The following is a 20,557-nucleotide window of genomic DNA, read 5'->3' on the forward strand; positions in this document are numbered from 1 at the left end:
GCCCTTTAATACTCTGATAAGCTTGTTAAGTGCTATTTAATATTCCTGTTAAGTACATGCATATAAAATATGTAATACAATACATAACTGGTTATGAATATGCTTTTGCCTTACTTAATAGTTTTGTTGCTTGGTATCTTACACAAGAGGGCTATGCTAATTCCAGTTAGAGCTGTCCTAGTGAGGAGGGGTCAGCATGACAATGCTGGAATGGGACTTAATGTTACAAGCAATCTGCACTGTATGCACCAGTGGTTATTTCTAGATTTCTCCACTGAAATCTAGAAAGCATACATTTACTATTGGAGATGTTCTAACAGCTCCTTTGATTTCTTCCCATACAGCTTGTTATGGAATATTGTTTAGGATCAGCGTCAGACTTACTAGAAGGTATGTCATGCACATTTATTTGATTGAAAGTCACAAGTATAGTACTGAAGTAGGAGGTTACAGCATCACAAAATTGTCCTGGAATATTTAGTTTCATTTGGGGGTAGAGTGTGTGTGAACAGGTGTAGGGTTTTTTTGAATTCTTGCATGTCTGTAATGGTTTTTCTGTAGAATATCAGCTTTCCTAGGTGGCTAGTTTCTCCTTGGTTTGTATTATTTTAAAGTTGTCAGTCAGCTATTTATTTTCTTAGGAGTTTTAGGTTCTCCTGTCATGACAGTTCAAGATACATTTCTGAAACCCCTTGCTGTTGATCCTAATGCTTACTAACAACTGTAGGCATGTTGACTAGAACAGCACTGCAGCAGTATTAGGATTTGCCTTGATGAGGTCTTTTGTTAAATGGTCGTTTTCCTATCAGGCTTCTTGAAGTGAATTTTCATTGAAGATATATGTGTGGCCAGTAAGTTGTTCGTCTCCTTTCCTTGCCAGAAGCATTTCAGGACAAAAGGCTGAGCTGCTGGAGGGTCATCTGTATTGCTACAGTTTATTCATGTGTGAATTGTTGTAAAGTTCTAGGGTTTGGGATTTAGCTTCATTAATGGAAAATTGAATACTGAGTCTCAAATCGGTATTTGGGAGAATGGTCACAGAACTGACAGGAACATAGTATATGGTTGCAAAGTAGGCTCTCTTTTGATAGCAAATACCTGCCATTTTAGAGTTAGAAGATTACATCCGATTATAGAATGTGTGCTGTGAACTATTTTTATATTTGCTTCTTATGCTGAACCTAGTAAAACCTGAACTTTTAGTGTTTTATCTCTGTTTACATTGTTAACAGTACTCAACTTGCATGCTGCAAACTGCAATGTTTTCTTTAATATTGAATTTCAAATAAATTCTTTCCTTAAGTTCATAAAAAGCCATTGCAAGAAGTGGAAATAGCAGCAATTACCCATGGTGCTCTCCAGGGATTAGCATACTTGCATTCTCACAATATGATCCATAGGTAAGTGGTTATATTTTTGCTGTCTCACACACACTTACAGGTAATTTATTTTGTTGATTGTATCCCCCTCATCTCAAATTTAATATTTGTAAGCGGAGATTTTCTTTACTCAGTGCCCATATGCTCCCAAACTCATGATTTATAGTAGTTGAATACTAGCAAGCTATGTATCTCCATATGCACTATCTCTTACAGCTGGTGTTCGTAATTTCTGCAGAATTGCTTTGAATCTGCTAGGCTTTTCAGTACTTGATATGATGCCGATTGTTCCCTGAAGCAGTGAAGAGCAAGGCAGGCTGACTTCACCTAAATAGCTTGTAGCCAACTGCAAAGCAAAGATTGCAGGGGCGGGGGGAGCGTTAACGCTTGAAAAATTAGTTTTACATGAACACACATGTTGAGAAACACACCGTAAGTATGCAGTGCAAATGTTCTTTGTGTTTAAAGTACCTGCTGCATTTTAGTAGGGTGAAGGATTTTAATAGTTACATTATTAGGACTTTCTGAAGAACGTTTATAAAGAACATAGTTGGTTCAGAAGGTTTTACTGAACTGTGTATGAAGCTTATCAGGTGTGCCATTTTAAGTTGATTTTTAAGACAAACTAGATTCCAAGGTCAAGGGCCATGTTAAGCAATTAACCTAAAGGTTAAAGATTTTTGTATTTGGAGGAAATGTGGGTATTGAGTAGCTTGAACATGTAAGTACCGGCATGTGTTGTAGCCTGTCCTATAGAAGGTTTTCTTTTTTGGAGAGGAATGATACTGACACTTGTATTCTATAACCAGAGATATCAAGGCAGGAAACATCCTGCTGACAGAGCCAGGACAGGTGAAACTTGCTGACTTTGGGTCTGCTTCCATAGCATCTCCTGCCAACTCATTTGTGGGGACGCCATATTGGTAAGCCAAGAGTTTTACACGTTTCTGGCTTTGTGAATGAACAGGATCGTTTATTGGGTATTTAATATACTTGGGCTTTATTGGAGCTAGCTTTGTAATCTTCTGGTTGTGGTAGTGATAAATGTACTCTGCAAAAAAAAGATTAAATAGTAAGTAGGCTCTAACTTCAAGAAATTGTGAATCCTTGTATTTGTAGCTCACAAAAAGTAATAAAAATACTTTGTTGTTCTACTTAGGCTGACTTTAAGTGGTAGAGGTGGGGTTGAATCATCTGTAATATATTTTAATCACTCCCCCCAGTGGTTTTAACAGTTCATATGTTCTCACCGCATCTGGTTGTTGAAGTAACTAAAGTGTTTTTTCTTTCATAGGAAAGGCCAGGTTCATTGAACAAAACCCTTTGCAGATTCCTTGTATGCTTTTGATCTCTTGCACCTAATCTGTGGTGTTTACACAACTGCGTGCTATAATTATTTCATCAGAGTTGGCCAGCCAGCTAAACTATTGGAAATGTGGGAGGGCGAGAAGGTGGTAATACTTATAAATGGAGAGCTGGGCAAAGCACAAGAGAACATCCCGCAGCCCCTCTAAAGGCTTGTACTAGTGGGGGTGCCTGGTCTTTGTTCCCAGTGTCCCATGCCTGATACCTTGGGGAATTGTTTGTTTACGGTAGCTGAAATCAGTGAAACAGCCTGTTTCATTGAAATACTGACGATGACAATGTGTTCCATTGCCTGGAATTTTATGAGCACCAATTTCCTATTTTAGGATGGCCCCAGAAGTGATTTTAGCCATGGATGAAGGGCAGTATGATGGCAAAGTAGATGTTTGGTCTCTTGGAATTACCTGTATTGAGTTAGGTAAGTTATTTTCTTTGAAAAGTTATAAAGTGTAGTTATTTAATACCTAGAACTTAGCTGAATCACAGTGCAGAAGATTTAGACTTCCTTCCTTGTCCTGGTTTCTCTGGGACTTGAGTTTTAGAGGAAAGAGCTAAACGTGCTCTCTAGAATTCAAGACTTAAGTCTCAAATTTGATGTTTATTGAGTTGGTGTTTTCATTATACAAAGAGTTATATAGACAAAGAAAGTAGCCAAGCTGTATCACTAAAGGTGTTCACATTCTCTGGGAGAGGCATTTAACTTTTGAACTGAAAAACTGGCTATTTGCTGAACAGCTTTAGAAATGAGCCATTGAAAGTCCCAGTGTGAAAATATTATTAGATGTAAATTGATATTGTTTGCATGAAAATTTAAGGTATGTTAACAAGTCCTGCAACAATGAAGTTTTGCATGAGCGGACAGCTTCAAAACTATATTCAGTGTATGTTGTCACTTGTTGGCTGGAAAATCCCTCTTCCCCCCCCCCCCCCTTTTTTTTTTTTAAAGAGCAAGAAATGGAATAATCCACATTTGAAGTGGTAACCTATAAATTAAACCCAAAATAAATGATGGCATTGCCATTAAAACAGACTCCTTAAAGCAGAAAATGAATTTAAAGGGACTGTGTTAGTATGGCATTCTATTTAAATTTAACACGTAGTGTTCTCTTGCAACAAAAATACACTCACTGAAGCACAACACCGTGCACAGCACTACTCAGATTTTAGTCAGGATCCAGCTCTCTGGATCTCAGGATCTTAACTGTCGTTTTTCTGGGGATGGTGAGGTTCAGTGCTGCTTGTTGCACCTGAGGCTGTCCTACCATCCTTGTCAGATCTCATTGCTTGTACTCTGAACCGACCTCGGTGGCGGAGCAGCCCAGCTGGGCAGCGAGAGCTCTCAGGAACACGCTAATCCATGTGAACTGCACAGTTTAGCTAAAAATGCTGTCTGGCATTCCAAACTGTCAACTTCATCTTCTTCCAGGACGTGAAATAGATTCTTTCTTCAGAGCAGAGAAATTTTTGGTTGCCAATATAAAGCAAGTTGAAGGGGTGTGACTGTCATGATAGAATCCTGCTCCGAGTGGAGTAAGGAGACTTGGCTGGCTGCAGCGCTCCAGGAATGCAGTGAGCTCATGGCCACCACACCCCCGGGTGCCTTCCTGCACGCTGCGTTTTTGCAATATGAAGCGTTAGGCTTCGTCTACGGCTTGTAGCGTGGTGGGAGGTGAGGCTAGGTCAGGACGGTAGAGCATTGTAGGCTGGGTCGGTGTGGTTATCGCATTTGTGTTGGTTTGAATAAGCCTGGGAAGAAAGCTGAAAAATGGAGATGTCTAGCAGTCTTCTCAAGTTATCACTCAGTCTTAGAAATGGCCTCAATGAGGGCTCAGTTTCTATGTTTCCTGAAGTTTTTATTTTATTCAGGTGAGTTAAGAGAAAAAAACACTAGGGAGAACAGCCAGTTAAAATGGTTTAATGGATAATCGGTCTGATCCCTGATAGCAGCAGCTAGTTATCTGACAGATGCAAGAGGGTAGTGCTGCATTTGAGAAAGGGCTTAACTCCTCAGTTTACCTGTTCGGAGGAATTTGTGGTGCTTCTGGTGCTTAGTCCATCCTGCAGTAACCACGAATGAACCGTGCCTAGCTTACTGCTGCTGTTTGACTCGGAGTTGAGAAGCAGCGTAAGAAAACTAGCATTATTTTTTTTCTTGTTTGTTTTGTTTTCAGGAAGGAAAGTTTTCTGTTGCATTTTCAGTAGTGCAGGAACGTCCTGGTGGCCTGACCAGCCTCTCTGGAATGTTTATGGCGAGGCTGAGCTTTATAGGTTTACCCCATAAACATTCTGATGAAGCTTCAATTTTGTTGTTACAGTGAGATCATCTCCTTCCTCATTAAGCTTTCATGCTGTGTCAGTCTATAAGAGTAACACAAGCTTGAAAGAGAGAGAGAAGAGCCAAAGAGAATGCAACTCTCAAAATAGTATAAAGAGTTGTTGGCCTGTTACTGACTTCCTGCCCATGTGCTTAGTCAGTTTAAGTGTGATTTGATGCTTCTTATGGTTCTTGTAACCAGCTTTTCCTTCATCACTGCTGTCCTGCTAGAATTTAATATTTGTTAGCTTTTTAGCAACTGTAGTTTAAAAAACAAAAAAGGGGATGGGGGGGGGTGGGTATGAAACCAAGAATGCTTAGTGGCTAAACACCGGGTATAGAGCTTACTGTTAACTTACTCCTATTTTAGTACATTAAAATGAGTCAGAGAACTCAACTATGATAGACCACATAATTTAAAAGCTTGAGAGGACAAGGCATTTGATCTTCAAAGTGCTTTCATCTTCTGCAATGGTATAGGACATATGCCAACATATCTGTCTGATTGCAGGGTAGGGATGGTTTGGGGTTCCATGTTCAGGCAATAGTGATTCTCCTGATGTGGTTTTCTTTTTAAAGGGATGTAAACTAAAAAAAGAGCAAAAACATGAGACTATCTCCCTATATAAAAATTATTTTCTTTTGTGTGTAGCGGAAAGGAAGCCTCCTTTGTTTAATATGAACGCAATGAGTGCCTTATATCACATAGCGCAGAATGAATCCCCTACACTACAGTCTAATGAATGGTGAGTATTACTGAGGGAGGAATGTTGTAGGGAATTGCTGTAAATGGAGTGCTTTGTCATGCTGAGTTCCTGAAATGGCTGGATTTCTGTTGGGAGGATGTGAGCTGGAAGGTTCTTATTAGGTTCACTCTACATATTATATACAAAATTGACCAATTACTAAATATGGATTTTAGATTCTAGAACGTAGTAGAGGCAGGACATGCTGCTGAAAGAACATAAGATCCTGTAAAAAATTCAGTTAATAGGTCAGTAAATTGTGAAGCTCCCAGGCTAGCAAAAATGTGGGGTTTAGTGGTTTTTTTAATCACAAACCACAGTCTCAATTCCTAAAACTTGTTTTGTTGAAGTATTGCTTTGCAAGATGAAGACACTGCTTATGTGTGGCAAGTGTCTGTTGCATACACTTCAGAGGAGTAAAGCACAGTAGTAACATTTTGTGCCTCCCAGCCTCAACAACTGTCTTTTGAAACAGCAGACACAGTAAACTAATTTCAGAAGTTAAAAACTTCCTAATTATGTTTTTCTGAGCCATAGTCCTAGGCCTCTAATATTATACATTGTACCTTATTTTTAGAAATTTTTTTCTACTTCTGAGATTTTCTGGTTAGGCTATTTCACACCCTCATGCTTGACAAAACATTCAACTCATTTTTATGCAATTTTCTGACCAAAAAATGCAATAATTTAATTTACTGAAAAATTGCAGTAGCAAAACCCCCCATTACATGATGGGGGCGGGGGGTGGGGGAGAAAGAAAGAAATAAAACATGTACAACCGATGTACCACTGTTTTCGGGGTTTTATCCTGCCCTTCTGAAAACCTGTGTTCAGAGAAAGGAAGGAGAAAATACAGCATTTCAGCTTACAGAAGGAGAGAAGTTACTAAACAAATCATGACCTTAAGTCTTATTTGTGACAGATTGCATGATAGTGTAGAAGTGGCATCTGAGGGGCCAAAGGCATTTCAGGAATTGTGCATTAATGCAGTTTGTGGATGAAACACCTGTGCACAGAGGTGGAATGGGGCAGGGGCTCCGATTAGACCTTGAAGAGTTTTTGCAGGATGAATTTGGCAGGGTTGATGCTCGCACTGAGGTAGATGGGTGTCTGCCTTTACACCAAACTTTCCTTCCTCTTGAATTGGCCCATATTTTTGCATTCAAGGTGAAATATTTTGTCTAGAAGCTGAGGTTAGAGGGTTCTGCCTGCTAATAGCAGTGGATTTGGGCTTGACTGGGGGTGTCAAGAGGCTGTAGTGTGAAGTACTGGGTCTGTGTGGTCTCTCCTCACTTTTTCTGCTAGGAGCACCCAGATGTGAGTATCTTGATTCCTTAATGAATTCCACAGAGTCATTAACTCAGATGGATTTTTTTTTTTTCCCCTCTCCTTGCCACAGGTCTGATTATTTTCGAAACTTCGTAGATTCTTGCCTCCAGAAAATTCCTCAAGACAGGCCTACATCAGAGGAGCTTCTGAAGGTTGGCTTGCTTGTTCTTTTTGTTTTCTACGTGGTATTAAAAATGGGCCATGCTCTGTGAAGTTCTTCTGTCTCACCTACCACACTACGTTGTGGTTAACGATGCGCTTTCTGCCCATTACACCTGACACCTTTGAGCAGAGGGTGCTGTGGACTGTACCAAGCTGGTGGTCCCAGCTTTACTGCCCCTTTGCAGTGCCTCGGGCAGTTCCCCAGGTGACTTTCCAAGCCAACCCTGTTCTCATCATAAAAGGACACCCCATCAAGTGACACTGGATGACCATCAACTTGTGAAGAGTTTCAGTTTCTTAAGCTCAGTCTATCATCCTTCCAGTGATTATAATTAATCCTGACAGAGCTGCTGTGCATTAGTTAACAAATACCTTTCGTTACTTCCCTCTTTATTCTATGCTATATATACCCCTAAAGGCTTTTTATCCTCTCCCATCACCTATGTGCTTTACATGTAGAACTGAAATCCGCTGTTCTAATAGTATCCCTGGGGGAAAAGGGGTAGAGGAAAGCAGTTTTTCTTCCCCATGCTTTTCCTTGACATGAATAAGCCTCAGCCATCTGTGGGTTTTCTCTTGCTTTATTAGCTTTCTTTTCCTCCTCCTCTCTTTTTACCCCCCTCTTCATTTGTGCTGCAGGTACTTGATTTTCCTTGCTGTAGTCTGGAAGAAAAGCCAGTGTGGCACATTGTTGCAAAAAGCTGAGCTGTTCCTAAGTGAACACAACTGGCATAGAAGTTAGGTGATAGAGTTGCTTTAAGTGTGACTTTGATGTATTTCCTTTGTGGCATCAGGTGGCATTCGGAATTTCACTAACTTTTCATTCTCATTACAATGCTCATGACATTTTGTTGTGGTTTGAGTTTCTTTTTAGCCTGGCCATGTCTGCTAAACAGTGGTTTTTCCAAAATTTTGCATTGCAGGGAAATGGATGCTATTTATAAAAGTTTTATCATCACCTTTTTGCATGTTTTTACTTAAATGGTTCTGAGGACTTCTACCTCTTTAAAAACTGTGTATTCAGAAAGTAAATGCAATTATCCAGTAAAGGTTTTGGTGTGGGTGTGTAGTCCTGCCATTTTAGAGTTCTGCAGAGGGGTTTTATTTTGAGCAATGCACTGCAATTAAAGAGAACATTGATGGAAATTAAACGTTTGTGAATGTATTCCTTCCATATCTATAGCCTGAAACAGCTGCATGCCACTTTACAGGGACAGGTAGGGAATGTGACATGTTGGAAATGGCAGTGCAGTTCTCCAAAGGAACAAAATGAAACTAGCGGTGGTGTTAATAATGACTCATGCTTGCACAGCACATTTCATCTGGAGACTGCAAAAGCTGCTTCTGACATACATAGACAGGACTTGTTTTACCTATTGGCAAAAGGTAGCCACCTTTGCAGTGAATATCTCCAAAAAACAGAGCACAACATGGCTATCTGTTCTAGGACCAGGCTTGAAGGTTCACAGCCTATTTTGTGACTCAGAGCTGTATGCCAAATATTTGATTTTCTAAACAAGGAAAAGGGTTTTATAGTGAGAGTTAGCTGATGAGTTAATCAACATTTGGTTAGAGACACTAACCAGCCTAACACCTTTGGTATTTATATGTTACTTGTTGCTCTTCCCCCTCTAAACCGCAAGTAGATAACCTCTCTAAATACCCCAGTACCCGAAGAAGTCTAGGTTTAAACTGAGCCTGTTTTCATGGTATGTGAAAAACCATTTCTCATTTCAGGGTTTTTTACATCTTTACTTTCTGGTGGATGTCTCCCATCAGAAAGCAATCATTCTGAAATCTGTCTGAATTGTGAAGTCTAAAAATAGTGCCAACATAAGCTGTGAAGGTATTCTCCTCCTGTGCAGGGAAGAGGGCTAACAAACCCAACTACAGCTCATATTTGTATCATGAGAGCATGTGCACTGGAGGCATAAGTAGTCACTCCCCTATTTGTGTGTTCTACAGCACATGTTTGTTCTTCGGGAGCGGCCCGAAACAGTGTTAATAGACTTGATTCAGAGAACAAAGGATGCGGTGAGAGAACTGGACAACCTGCAGTATCGTAAAATGAAGAAGCTCCTCTTCCAGGAGGCGCACAATGGCCCTGCAGTCGAAACACAGGAGGAGGAGGAGGTGAGAGAAACTTTGGATTTCATCACTGAACCGGAGAGTGATGCTGTCATTTAAATAACCACAACTCAGATATTGCTGAAATGAGCGGAGGCTGTTTAAACACCTGGCTGTAAACTCTGTCTTCCTTTCTGTGTTTGGAATAAAGCTACCTCAAGGCACAAACAAGGACTAACAGGGTAGATGCCTAGTGCTGGCAAGAAGCTGTGCCATGTGTTCGTGCTTGAACAGTTAGTTTCCAGTTCTGTAAATCCTAGCTTTCCTTGCCTGTTTATAAGGCTTCATGAGGACTCTTTCAGCAGCTGTGGTTAACCTCTGTTTTGACCATCTGTACAAGGCCCTTGACAATCTTCTGGTTTTGTCTGGAGAATGTCGTTCTGGCTCTAAGACATAGAAACTCGTACTTGATTTGGGGGGAAAAAAAAATGTCATCAAGGAAATTAATTTGGTTTTTTTGGGGCCACATGCTGCAGTCACCATGCAGATATTGAGACTCTCTGAACTGCAGTTCTCTTGTACAGAAAGGAACTGTGTGAGGTGCAGTGTCCCAGCCGAACACTTAGGTGATGCTGGTGTCAGGAGAGTTTCTGGTGACATGCTGTTGCTGATACATGATAGAGTTCAGCTTGTTAACAGGCTTGCTGTTGAAAAGAATCTGACATCAGCCAAGTTAATCATGACAAGGCTGATTCTTCCTCTCCCCAGCATCCCACAAGAGAAATATTTCATGGCAGTGCCCGGAGGGTGGGAACTGCCATGACGTGGAAGGTAGATGACTTGAGAAAGGAATGGAATGAGCATTTCATTTGGTAACGTCTACAGATACAACTGTGATGGATTTGGATTTTCTTAATAATTCCTTTCTCCTAGGAGCAAGATCATGGTGTCGGCAGGACAGGAACAGTGAATAGTGTCGGAAGTAATCAGTCCATTCCTAGTATGTCTATCAGTGCCAGTAGCCAAAGTAGTAGTGTTAACAGTCTTCCAGATGCCTCAGATGATAAGAGCGAGCTGGATATGATGGAGGGGGACCACACCGTGATGTCAAATAGCTCTGTCATTCATTTAAAGCCGGTAAGCATTGGATTTCTACTGGATAACGTTGAAGGTGTAAATGGGAGAGGATTTGGTTGGCACAATGACAAAAAGCCGAGTGCTTCCTGTCTTAAGTCATTATCCACAGGTTCTAATACTGTGCCCCAAATACATTAACGTGTGCTGGAAACTTTGGAAGGTTGCTGTAAAAATCATTTATTTTCATTCATTCACTAAAAATTATTTTCCTGATTGAATTGTTTCAAAAGCAGAGCAGTTTGCTTTACTGTGAGGAATTGGAATGTCACGTTGTGAACAGGTTTATTTAGTGGATGCTCTTAATTTGCAGAGCACTGCTTCATGGGACAAAAGGATGTGAGAGTTCCCCCTGTTTACCTCCTAGTTAGTGAATTCTTAAACACAGGACCCACAGTAGGGGCTGAAATATGTTCCTGAAGTGCCCAGCTTCCCAGCGCTTAATATCTGGTTAATGAACAAAGATGCATGGAAACAGAAATGCAGCACTTTGGCCATGACAAGATGTGAAGCCGCTTCCCCTGCTTTACCTCTGCACGATGAAGGATAAACTGGGGAGCGTCCCTCTGAACCACGCTGCTCCTGCTGTGGAGGGGTTATCGCATGTTTTCTCAAAGCAGTAGCGTTTCCCTAGCTAATGATAGGTGTGGTTCCAGTGTTTTGTTCTTTGCCCAGATATGCAACAAAGACACAGGTATTTCCTCGGGGAGTTAATTAGTATATCATATCTAAGTACTGATCGCTCTGTGATGAATGACAAACTCAAAATAAGAATGTGGAGTGCACCATGACAAATTTTAAAATTTGCTTTGAGGTGTTTCTGTAGTGGGTGTAATGAAAATCTTCCTCTGTCTTTCAGAGTTACAAAGATGTTTTTGTCTTCCAGATTTGATATCATCTACTTTATAGCTTTTATGTTTTGTTGAAGTAAACAGTTTAACTCAGTTTTCAGTTTTCCATTTATTTTTCTCATTTTCAGCTTTAATTAGTAATTTTCCTCTTGGTAATAAAAATGTACAATGAAATTTCCAAAAGTAAAGATTCTAGATCAGAGCTCTAATTGCAGTATATTCCTTCATCCACCTTATTGACAGGAGGATCTTTTGAGGCTGACGAATGTAAAATTTTTTGTTCTTCCTTTTAAATGTTTTTCGAACTAGACAAAAAAATCTTTAGTAATGCAGATTCTCTTCTCTCGTGTTAATATTTGCTGATAAGGAGGAAGAAAACTACAGAGAGGAATCAGATCCTCGAACAAGGGCATCAGAACCCCAGTCTCCTCCCCAAGTATCTCGCCATAAGTCTCATTATCGGAACCGAGAGCACTTTGCTACTATACGCACAGCATCGCTGGTATGTTAAGGTTTTTATTTTGATGAAGTTGTATGGGAAGGGATGCCTTTGAACATAGCTCCGTGAAACTACTTAGAGCTTTTAGGATTTCATCGAAATATGAGCTGGCCTCATTGAGATACTATCACTGAAATAGTTCAATGTAAGTTAATAAAAGCTTACATGTGACACCTGGGTGAATGCAGTTTGTGTATGTAAGATGTTTTTCAAAACCAGTATGCCTAGTAAAATATAGGAAACCATTTATAATAATAAGCTGGCTTTTATTTTTGTCTGCATATCATACATATTTGTGTGTGTATATATGCACCCTCATTGCAGTGGGCTAAGAAGACATTATTTAGTACAAGCTTTATAACAATTGTACAGTTTTTCTGCTGGAGCCCGTGTGAGCTTATCTTCTACAGCAGAATTCAGTTTTTTAATCTGCTCTGCTGCCATTAGGATGTGTGCTTTTCTTTACAACAAAATCATATTTCTTTACTGAATAGTTTTCTTTTGTGGTTTGAAGACTGCTGAAAAGCAGATTAAGAAGCATTAACTTACTTTGGCCCAATGTGGTTATCTTCCTAGGTGACAAGGCAAATGCAGGAACACGAACAAGACTCTGAACTGCGAGAACAGATGTCTGGCTATAAACGTATGAGGCGGCAACACCAGAAGCAACTGATGGCATTAGAGAATAAACTGAAGGCAGAGATGGATGAGCATCGCCTCAGGTTGGACAAAGATCTTGAAACACAGCGTAACAATTTTGCTGCAGAAATGGAAAAGCTAATTAAAAAGCACCAAGCAGCCATGGAAAAAGAGGTAGGAGACTGCAGTTTAGCAGACCAGTCTGTATTTGTTAATTACATTGAATTGTCCGCTTCCCCTCACTGATGAAGAGATGACATTGTAGTCTCTTACATGTCTTGTTTTCAGGAGCCAAGCAAATTGCTAATTAGAAAAAGGCTAATACATCACCTCCTTACACTAAGGGGTTTATGTAACTAGAGGAAAGGTATGTCCTTCATCACAGTGCGTTATACTAAATGTTAGTATACTGACCCCAGAAGAAATACTGTAAGGGTTTTCCTTTCTTTTGCCGTGTATATGCTGTCAGTAACTGACTGCTGTCAAGTGTTACGGAGGCCAATTAGCCTGCAGAGAAGTGTGCCAGCTACGCTTAAATGTTCACCATCTAGTTGCTTGTGGATATGGGGGGTTTTATGCTTTTTAAATAATTGATAATGAAGTGGTGCCGCCTACAGCAATTATTATTGATTCTTTTGTTCATCGTGGGTCCTCTCGGTGGAGGGCTAAGGATAGAGTTTATCATAAGGTGTTGACTTGGTTAGGCCAGACAAGCTGAACAATAGGGCTGATGAAATGAGGCACTGAAAAAGACTCCTGCAGGGTGTGTTGATGGCGGGGGGCGGGGGGTGGAATGAGAAGAGAGTGAGGGCAAGCTCCTGAGACTCGCACTTATTCAGAGTCACGGTGAGTATCGTGGTGACTGTACCATGAGTTCCAGGTCTTGGGGCTGAAATGGGACATGAGCTGTAATCCATTGGGACTCAAACTGATTTGCTGCTGGATTTGCTGTAGGCTAAAGTGATGGCCAATGAAGAAAAGAAGTTTCAACAGCATATTCAGGCCCAACAGAAAAAAGAATTGAACAGTTTCCTGGAGTCCCAGAAGAGAGAATATAAACTCCGTAAAGAGCAACTGAAAGAGGTAACTCATCTGTAATGAGAACTGTGAACATAGTACAGCACACGATACAGTGCAAGAGCAGTGAACGTTCAGAAATAAAAGGGCCACTGTGTGCAAGAGATGTTACGCTGGATTGCAGCGAGTGCTGCATTTCATGAGCAGAGCCCTGTACGTACTGTATTTGTTTCATATTTTTCACCTTAGAGTAAGAGGGTTTATTTATATATTGGCACCTATGCTTATCTTGTGAAAGTACACACGTCTCCATTGTTTAATATTACTTTTTAGCCAGAAACATGCAAATTTGGCAGTCCTAAGGAATGAGAAAAGGTAGTTTAAGAAAGGTCACAAGCGTTTTTCTCATACTTTGTTGCTGCAGATATTGACCGTGCGCTGCAGCAGTTAGTGAATTTCTTATCACTTAATGATATTTGTGTAGCGGCAGCAAAAATACAGAGCAGTAAAGATGACCTGCAGGTGTTTTTTTTTAAAGGAGTTATCTGTAAAACACATTTAATTTTAATGGAGAAAGCTGTGTAATAGTTTAGTAATCACTGTATTGTAGTGAAAATCTTGACCTTTGTGAAATGCAGAGAAACTGTAGAATCAAACTTCCTGGTTCTTTTCGTGGAGTGGCTGAAACTGTAAGCACCATAATTTTTTTGAAAGAACCATTTAGTGCTCAACCATCAACCAGCAACTTTGGAACTTGCTCCGAAGGGGAATATTCCCAAACATAGACATTTCCCAGGAGAAAAAAAGGCTAAAGAGCAGCAGAGCCAAGAAAGATCTAACAGAAACTATAGTAGCGTGGGCTCTTTATAATAACATAGAATCTTTTTCTAAGTGGGCAGTAGATCGCAGAGCACCAAGAAACACTGATGAAGTACAGAGGAGTTCTGTTGCATACTTAAGTTGAAGTGTATCACGACAAGTCTCGTTACCGTATGGGCATCTGCAGCATGCAATTCGAGCAAGCAGAGCCTTTTGCCAAAGATGCTTCAAGCTATGTGTTGAATTTAATAGAAATGTGGAAGCTGTGGCCTTAATTTTCACCTGTGAACTTATTTATGTTGGATTTTTTAAGTTACGGCATCTCACTGAGTGGCTCCGCCTTGCTGAGTTACTTATAGAAATGTGTATGTGTTCTGATCAAGCAAGACACAAGAATGTTGTAATGTGCTTCATGTGGCTGGAGTTCTGTTTGAGCAGCAGGATGACAATGCTTTCCTCCTCCTCTCAGTCCTTTGGGAGCCTGTAAAAATGTTTGTCAGGCAGTATGGCAGGGCCTCCAAGTGTCTTTGTTCTTAGTGGCCAACCATAATTTTTATATTTTGAGCTAATATATACATCTGGAAACTGTGGGCACAAACCAGTATTTTGGCCAATTAAAACTGCCAATGCAAAAAAAAAAAAAAAAAAAAAAAAATTGTAGCTAAACTTGCTTCACTATGAATTGTCTCCTGGTGTTCCCTTAGGTATGTGATATGATGCATTTTGCAGAGGCTGGGATGGTACCGGCCATAAGAAGACAAGGTGGGGTGGCTTTGAAATGTAGTTTATTAGGCAGCGCTGTCCAGTTGTTCCCAGCCAAGGAGTTGAATGTGACTGTTCCACAATTAATTACCTTGCTGTTGTCAGGAGCTGAATGAAAACCAGAGCACTCCAAAGAAGGAGAAGCAGGAGTGGCTCTCCAAGCAGAAGGAGAACATCCAGCATTTCCAGGCAGAGGAAGAAGCCAACTTACTGAGGCGTCAAAGGCAGTACTTGGAGCTGGAGTGTCGCCGCTTTAAGAGACGGATGCTCCTTGGCCGCCATAATCTGGAGCAGGACCTGGTTCGGGAGGTAAGAGAATAGGCAGAGATGAGACCTGGAACCACCTGTGTGAAACGTATCTCACAGGAGCACCTACAGTCCAGCTCGAATCTCAATTACCACATCTAAAGTTTTTTGGTAAAATAATGGTTTGATATGTTTTGCAACACCGTCTGGTAATCCCTGTGGCATTTAGGGGATCATGCAGGATCAAATGTTCAGATTAGTGCCCTATTGTGGGAGACTTGTTAGATCCAAAAAGTCAACAGACACAACAGTTACAGTCCTTTCCAGAAAATGCTTACTGTGAATCCTGTTGAGCATCTAGAACAGGAAGTAGTGAAATGAGGAAGGAAAAATGACCAGTGGCTGTGCTGTCTGCTTCTGATAAGACGTAGAAGCAATGTGCTTTGTCCTCAAATGCCTTGAAGAGAGAGAAATGCCCTTGTGAACAAAGTGAAATGTCACGTTGTGAACGGAAATCCAAGTAAGTACAAAGAATCTAATAATTCCCTCTGTCCTCCTGTTAGGAGTTAAACAAAAGGCAGACACAGAAGGACCTGGAGCATGCCATGCTGCTGCGTCAGCACGAGTCCATGCAGGAGCTGGAGTTCCGCCATCTGAGTACCATCCAGAAGATGCGCTGTGAGCTGATCCGACTCCAGCACCAGACCGAGCTCACCAACCAGCTGGAATACAACAAGCGCCGGGAGCGGGAGCTGAGGCGTAAGCACGTCATGGAGGTCCGGCAGCAGCCCAAGAGCCTGAAGGTACTAAGTGATGTAGGAGCTCTGGGAGTGAGCTGCTGGTGGTGGTGGTGAAGTGGTACATTACAGCTTGGTTCTCATTTCCAGTGTATGCAGGTCCAAGATTTTTTGAAGCTCATTGATTTGAAGAGCTGTCTCATTCCATAATATACCTTTATTAAAAAGCAACGTATTTGTCACATTGTGTAACTGCTGGGATGCAACTGCGGCCCTGTAAGCACCATATGCATGAACCATAGTAATGGTGGTTGATGTTGCAGTGTATTGTAGGCAGGCCACAGCAGCACTATTCCCTCGTTTTATTTGAAAAGCCATTGTTCTCAGCAGTGTGCCTTCCTTTTTGTGGCCATTTAAAATGCATTTAATCTTTGCAGTGCCCTTTTTTCCCCCCCTCTTCCTCCTACGCTGTTTTCTGATCCTCTTCTCCCCCATACACAAGAACAAAATCTAATTTTTGCTGTAATGAAGCAGTGTCATTTAAAAACACACTTCCCCCTGCCCCCTTCCCCCACCCCTCCAAAAAAAAAAAAAAGCTTTTTGTTGCTGTGTGCATCAAAATGAACTGCACTGTTGGTCTTGGCTAATTCACCTTGTTATTGTTTTTATAGTGAGGCTGGTATGCCTGCAAGTCGGGGGGTGAGAGAGAGAGAGAGACACCAGCCAGCTGCAGTGTCCTCAGGAAGCTCCTAGCACTGACCTTTGCTGTGTTGTGCTCTCATGGGTTTCTCATGCTGCCCTTGTAGCTGCGGTGGCTGACCAGAACTATAGGGCCTCTGTAATTGAGGCTCTTAGTGTTTTCATTGTAAGCCTTCGCTTCATCCAAAGAAGTTCAGTGGTTTATTCTGAAGTGTCTGAGAAGGGAGTATAAGGCCTTTCACAAAGCTGCCTGGTACATTTCCTTTGAGGAGGCAGACTTCTTCTCTCCACCCAGTGTTCAGCTGTGCCAGTAACAAAATGAGTGTATGGCATACTGAGCATGGGGTTTCTTTGTTGTTCTAGGTCTTTCCTCTTTGTGATATTTCCCATCTGACTTAGTTTTCACCACCTGCATGTTATCTTCTTCAAGAGAAAATAACCAACTTGAAAACAGAACTTCAGCAAAAAACCCCAAAACCAAACCTTATTTGTCAATATTAGAATAATATTAAATAGTGAAAACCTAGCTTGTGAGAACAAGGGACCATCTGATCGCTGTTGAGAATCTCCAAGGATATAGTGTATAAATAGCTGATGACTTCACAGGGAAGCTGCGCTGCACTCTGAGCTGAATAAAACTGAAGCAGCTGTATTAGGTTGATCCTTCTGAGATTAGCATGAATGAGTTCTGCCTCCCCAAGGTGAAGCTGTACAAACACGAGTGGGCAGCATGTCCGTTCTCGTTCCCTGGCTGGCAGTTGGGACAGCAGGATCGGCAGGCTCTCTGGGCGGCAGGGGCTTGGCTGCCCTCTCACCTCTGCAGGCTCTTCAACCCCTTCCCTTTTCCAGTGAGGACAGGGCTGGAGCGTTTTGCAGGGAGCATGGAAAGCTTGCACTTCGCTTTGCATGGCTGTTCTGCGATTAGTGAAGGATTTTCAGGCTTGAGCTGTCAATCCAGCACCTTTGCGTACACACAGTGCTAATAATGGAGCCTGTGGACAACCGTTCAGTTTGTAGCACAATTGCCTATTTATTGAGGCTGTTGCCTGGTATTAACTCCTTCTCTTGCTTCTGACTAATACAGGCGAGTATTCTTAATTGAATAGATAATTTGACTATTTGTTCAATTTCTCTCTCCAGCAACGTTTTCCCTCAAGGGCACATGTTTCAGGCTTTCCCTTTGTTATTTAGTGAGGTCCTTTGTCCTGAAAGCAGGTTTTTAACGGTCAGTGTCTGTTGCTGCTATTACAGCACCAGAAGGACCGATAACTAGAATTCACCCTTCAGTGAAAACTGCTCTGTTATTATTTCGAGTGTGTTAATTGTGATGCAAATACCCTTTTGCTGGTATTTCACAATACTAGGTCAAAATGATCTTGTCAGAAGCCTGACTGGAAATCTTACCCCTCCCTTCTGTTTCCTGTTGTTAAAGCCTTTGGATTGGAAGCCTGTAAACAGTCTGGTGTCCAAGCAAGGCTTCACAGAAAGTGAGGGCAAAATAGATTGCTGGTGTTTTGCTGTGACCGGGTCCCTGACGGGAATGTGTAACCTGCTGACACTTCCCTTAAGGGCAGGGAGAAACAACCTTAAAGGTTTCCTGGAGGGAAATAACTTCCTGTAAATGTAGAAAGGGTAAAAGTGATGTATTCCTCTCTGTGATACATGTTTTGGTTCGAATGAAACCCATCTTTGTCCCGTTTTCTGCATCAGGTTAGCAAAGTGGAATTGTTGGTTTATGCAGCAAAGCATGCTGATATCTAAATTGGGCTGGATATATTGTCTGATCCCACTGCATCTTCCCAGGTAGCTACAAGTGCTGCACTTACCAGCCACCCTGCTGAGCCTTGAATTAGTGCCAGGAGCAGGCAGTGGGGGATCTGACGGGAGATATGCACATATATCTGCCTTGCTGGTTCAGATCCCGGAGCTCTTCCAGCTTATTCAAGGGATAGGAGTCTGCTCTCATGCTCTGTTTCTGACCTCAGTGTTACAGGATTTGACCATGGCGGCTGACAGTGGGGATGGCCCAGAACGTATACTGACTGCCCTGATGTGAGGTTTTAGTGGTTTCGGGATTTTTTGTTTCTTTGTTTGTTTTTTCTTACCATGGTGAACTTGACTGTCAGTTAACCACCGTCACTCATCACTCCTGAGTTTTGCTTAGTTAGAGGAATCCCTGCCAGCCCTCCTGTAGAAAGATACAGGGAACTCCAGAACACCCTCCTTTTCAGTGTCTTAAAACACTTAGCAGATAACCCTCACAAGTGCTCTGGAGGCAGGTAAGGCAAGTGAAAGAAAAAAATAATTAATTTCCTCAAGGCCACGCAGAAAAATCGGATCCAGATACGTTTTCCAGGATTGATATCTCCCGCTTCTGCGGGCAATTGCAATATTAGGTCTTTAAATGATACAGAGATGCTAGGAAGCGCAAAGGGAAAGTCTCCAGTAAGCTTCCATTGGGCATGGGGAATTGTTTTGTTTGCTAGGCTGGCACAATACTAATGTTGCTTGTGGTGTACATTTTCAAGCATCTAATCTTTCCCAGCCATTTTTTAGTATCTTTATGAAAAGCAGGTTCTTAATATCAATGATTAGAATACATCTTATCTTCATCAAACTCTCAGTGGAAGAAGTGTTGCTGTTTTTCCCTGTCCCTTCCCATGCACCAGATCTGCTTCTTTTCATAACATTAAGTGCTATTCATATATATGTACCATACAAACACAGTGATGTGTAAGTATGGCTTTTGGTGCTAATAAATATTAGCCCTGTCCTTCAAGAACTTTTCTTGAAAAGCAACACCCAGGACTGGATCCAGTCCAGTGACAAATGTGAGTCTTTTTGTGCAGAGACAGCTGTATTTAGGCTGGAGCTTTGTTATAAAAGTATCTGTATTGTAATTGTTTCGCACAGTAGCAATGTCAAAGCAGCTGCAGCAATAGTCACTGCCTCTTGTGTATTTTGCTTCCCTCCTTGCACTGTAGATGTTAATATACATTTGTGGATTCTTGAACTCATATCCTTAATGTAATCCTAAATATCCATTTGAATGGATATTTCTCTCATTTGAAACATGCTGTTTTTTTCTTTGTTTGTGTCCCCTCCATCTTTCCAGTCAAAAGAACTCCAGATAAAGAAGCAGTTTCAGGATACTTGCAAGATCCAAACCAGACAGTACAAAGCACTGAGAAACCATCTGCTGGAGACCACGCCAAAGAGTGAACATAAAGCTGTCCTCAAACGGCTCAAGGAGGAGCAGACCCGGAAGCTGGCTATCCTGGCTGAGCAGTATGATCACAGCATTAATGAAATGCTCTCTACACAAGCTGTGAGTCGCCTCCGAGGGACCCAGGGTTCCTCAGCCACATAGGGATGTTTGCATTTTAACCAATCTGTATCCTGACAGCAGCCTGCTTCCTTGCTGCACGTGCCATACCCTGCACAGTCATTCCTCTGTATTTAAAAAGCAGCGTTCAAATGCAGAGGAAAGCGGTATTACCCCCCTTCAGGCAGGTTGAAGTTGAAGCTGCTGTTGCAGAGATCCAAAGTGATGCATCTGTGTGGCCAGAAGACTGCTTTTCCATGAAGTTTGACAATATAAACATCCCTGTTAAAGCATCGTTGAAAAATGTGCAGCTTGCTGTCTTAAGTCATTTAGGTTTTGATTTGTCAATGATACCAACCAAAGCATGTCCCACTGGTGGAAGATGCTCATTGAGTCATGCAGGGGTCCAGGGTTTAGACTGTAAATCTGAAATAATGGTAAAAGTGTTGTGAAAGGTCTGTGATTCC

General features: G+C 41.5%; 1 protein-coding gene across 4 annotated transcripts in view; it reads left to right on the forward strand.

Moving 5' to 3' along the window:
• TAOK1 (TAO kinase 1) overlaps positions 1–20,557 on the forward strand; it is a 75,281-nt gene that overhangs the window by 40,311 nt on the left and 14,413 nt on the right. For all 4 annotated transcript variants that reach the window (XM_055794344.1, XM_055794342.1, XM_055794341.1 and 1 more), the window contains 14 exons: positions 345–390; positions 1,304–1,400; positions 2,189–2,302; positions 3,071–3,162; positions 5,711–5,804; positions 7,204–7,285; positions 9,261–9,428; positions 10,296–10,499; positions 11,715–11,849; positions 12,423–12,659; positions 13,440–13,568; positions 15,189–15,392; positions 15,893–16,132; positions 19,881–20,093. In XM_055794344.1, coding sequence (XP_055650319.1) covers positions 345–390; positions 1,304–1,400; positions 2,189–2,302; positions 3,071–3,162; positions 5,711–5,804; positions 7,204–7,285; positions 9,261–9,428; positions 10,296–10,499; positions 11,715–11,849; positions 12,423–12,659; positions 13,440–13,568; positions 15,189–15,392; positions 15,893–16,132; positions 19,881–20,093 — 2,055 coding nt within the window. The remainder of the gene's footprint in view (positions 1–344; positions 391–1,303; positions 1,401–2,188; positions 2,303–3,070; positions 3,163–5,710; positions 5,805–7,203; positions 7,286–9,260; positions 9,429–10,295; positions 10,500–11,714; positions 11,850–12,422; positions 12,660–13,439; positions 13,569–15,188; positions 15,393–15,892; positions 16,133–19,880; positions 20,094–20,557) is intronic.

This window comes from Falco peregrinus, chromosome 2 (genome assembly GCF_023634155.1).
Source record: "Falco peregrinus isolate bFalPer1 chromosome 2, bFalPer1.pri, whole genome shotgun sequence".
Lineage (NCBI taxonomy): Eukaryota > Metazoa > Chordata > Aves > Falconiformes > Falconidae > Falco > Falco peregrinus.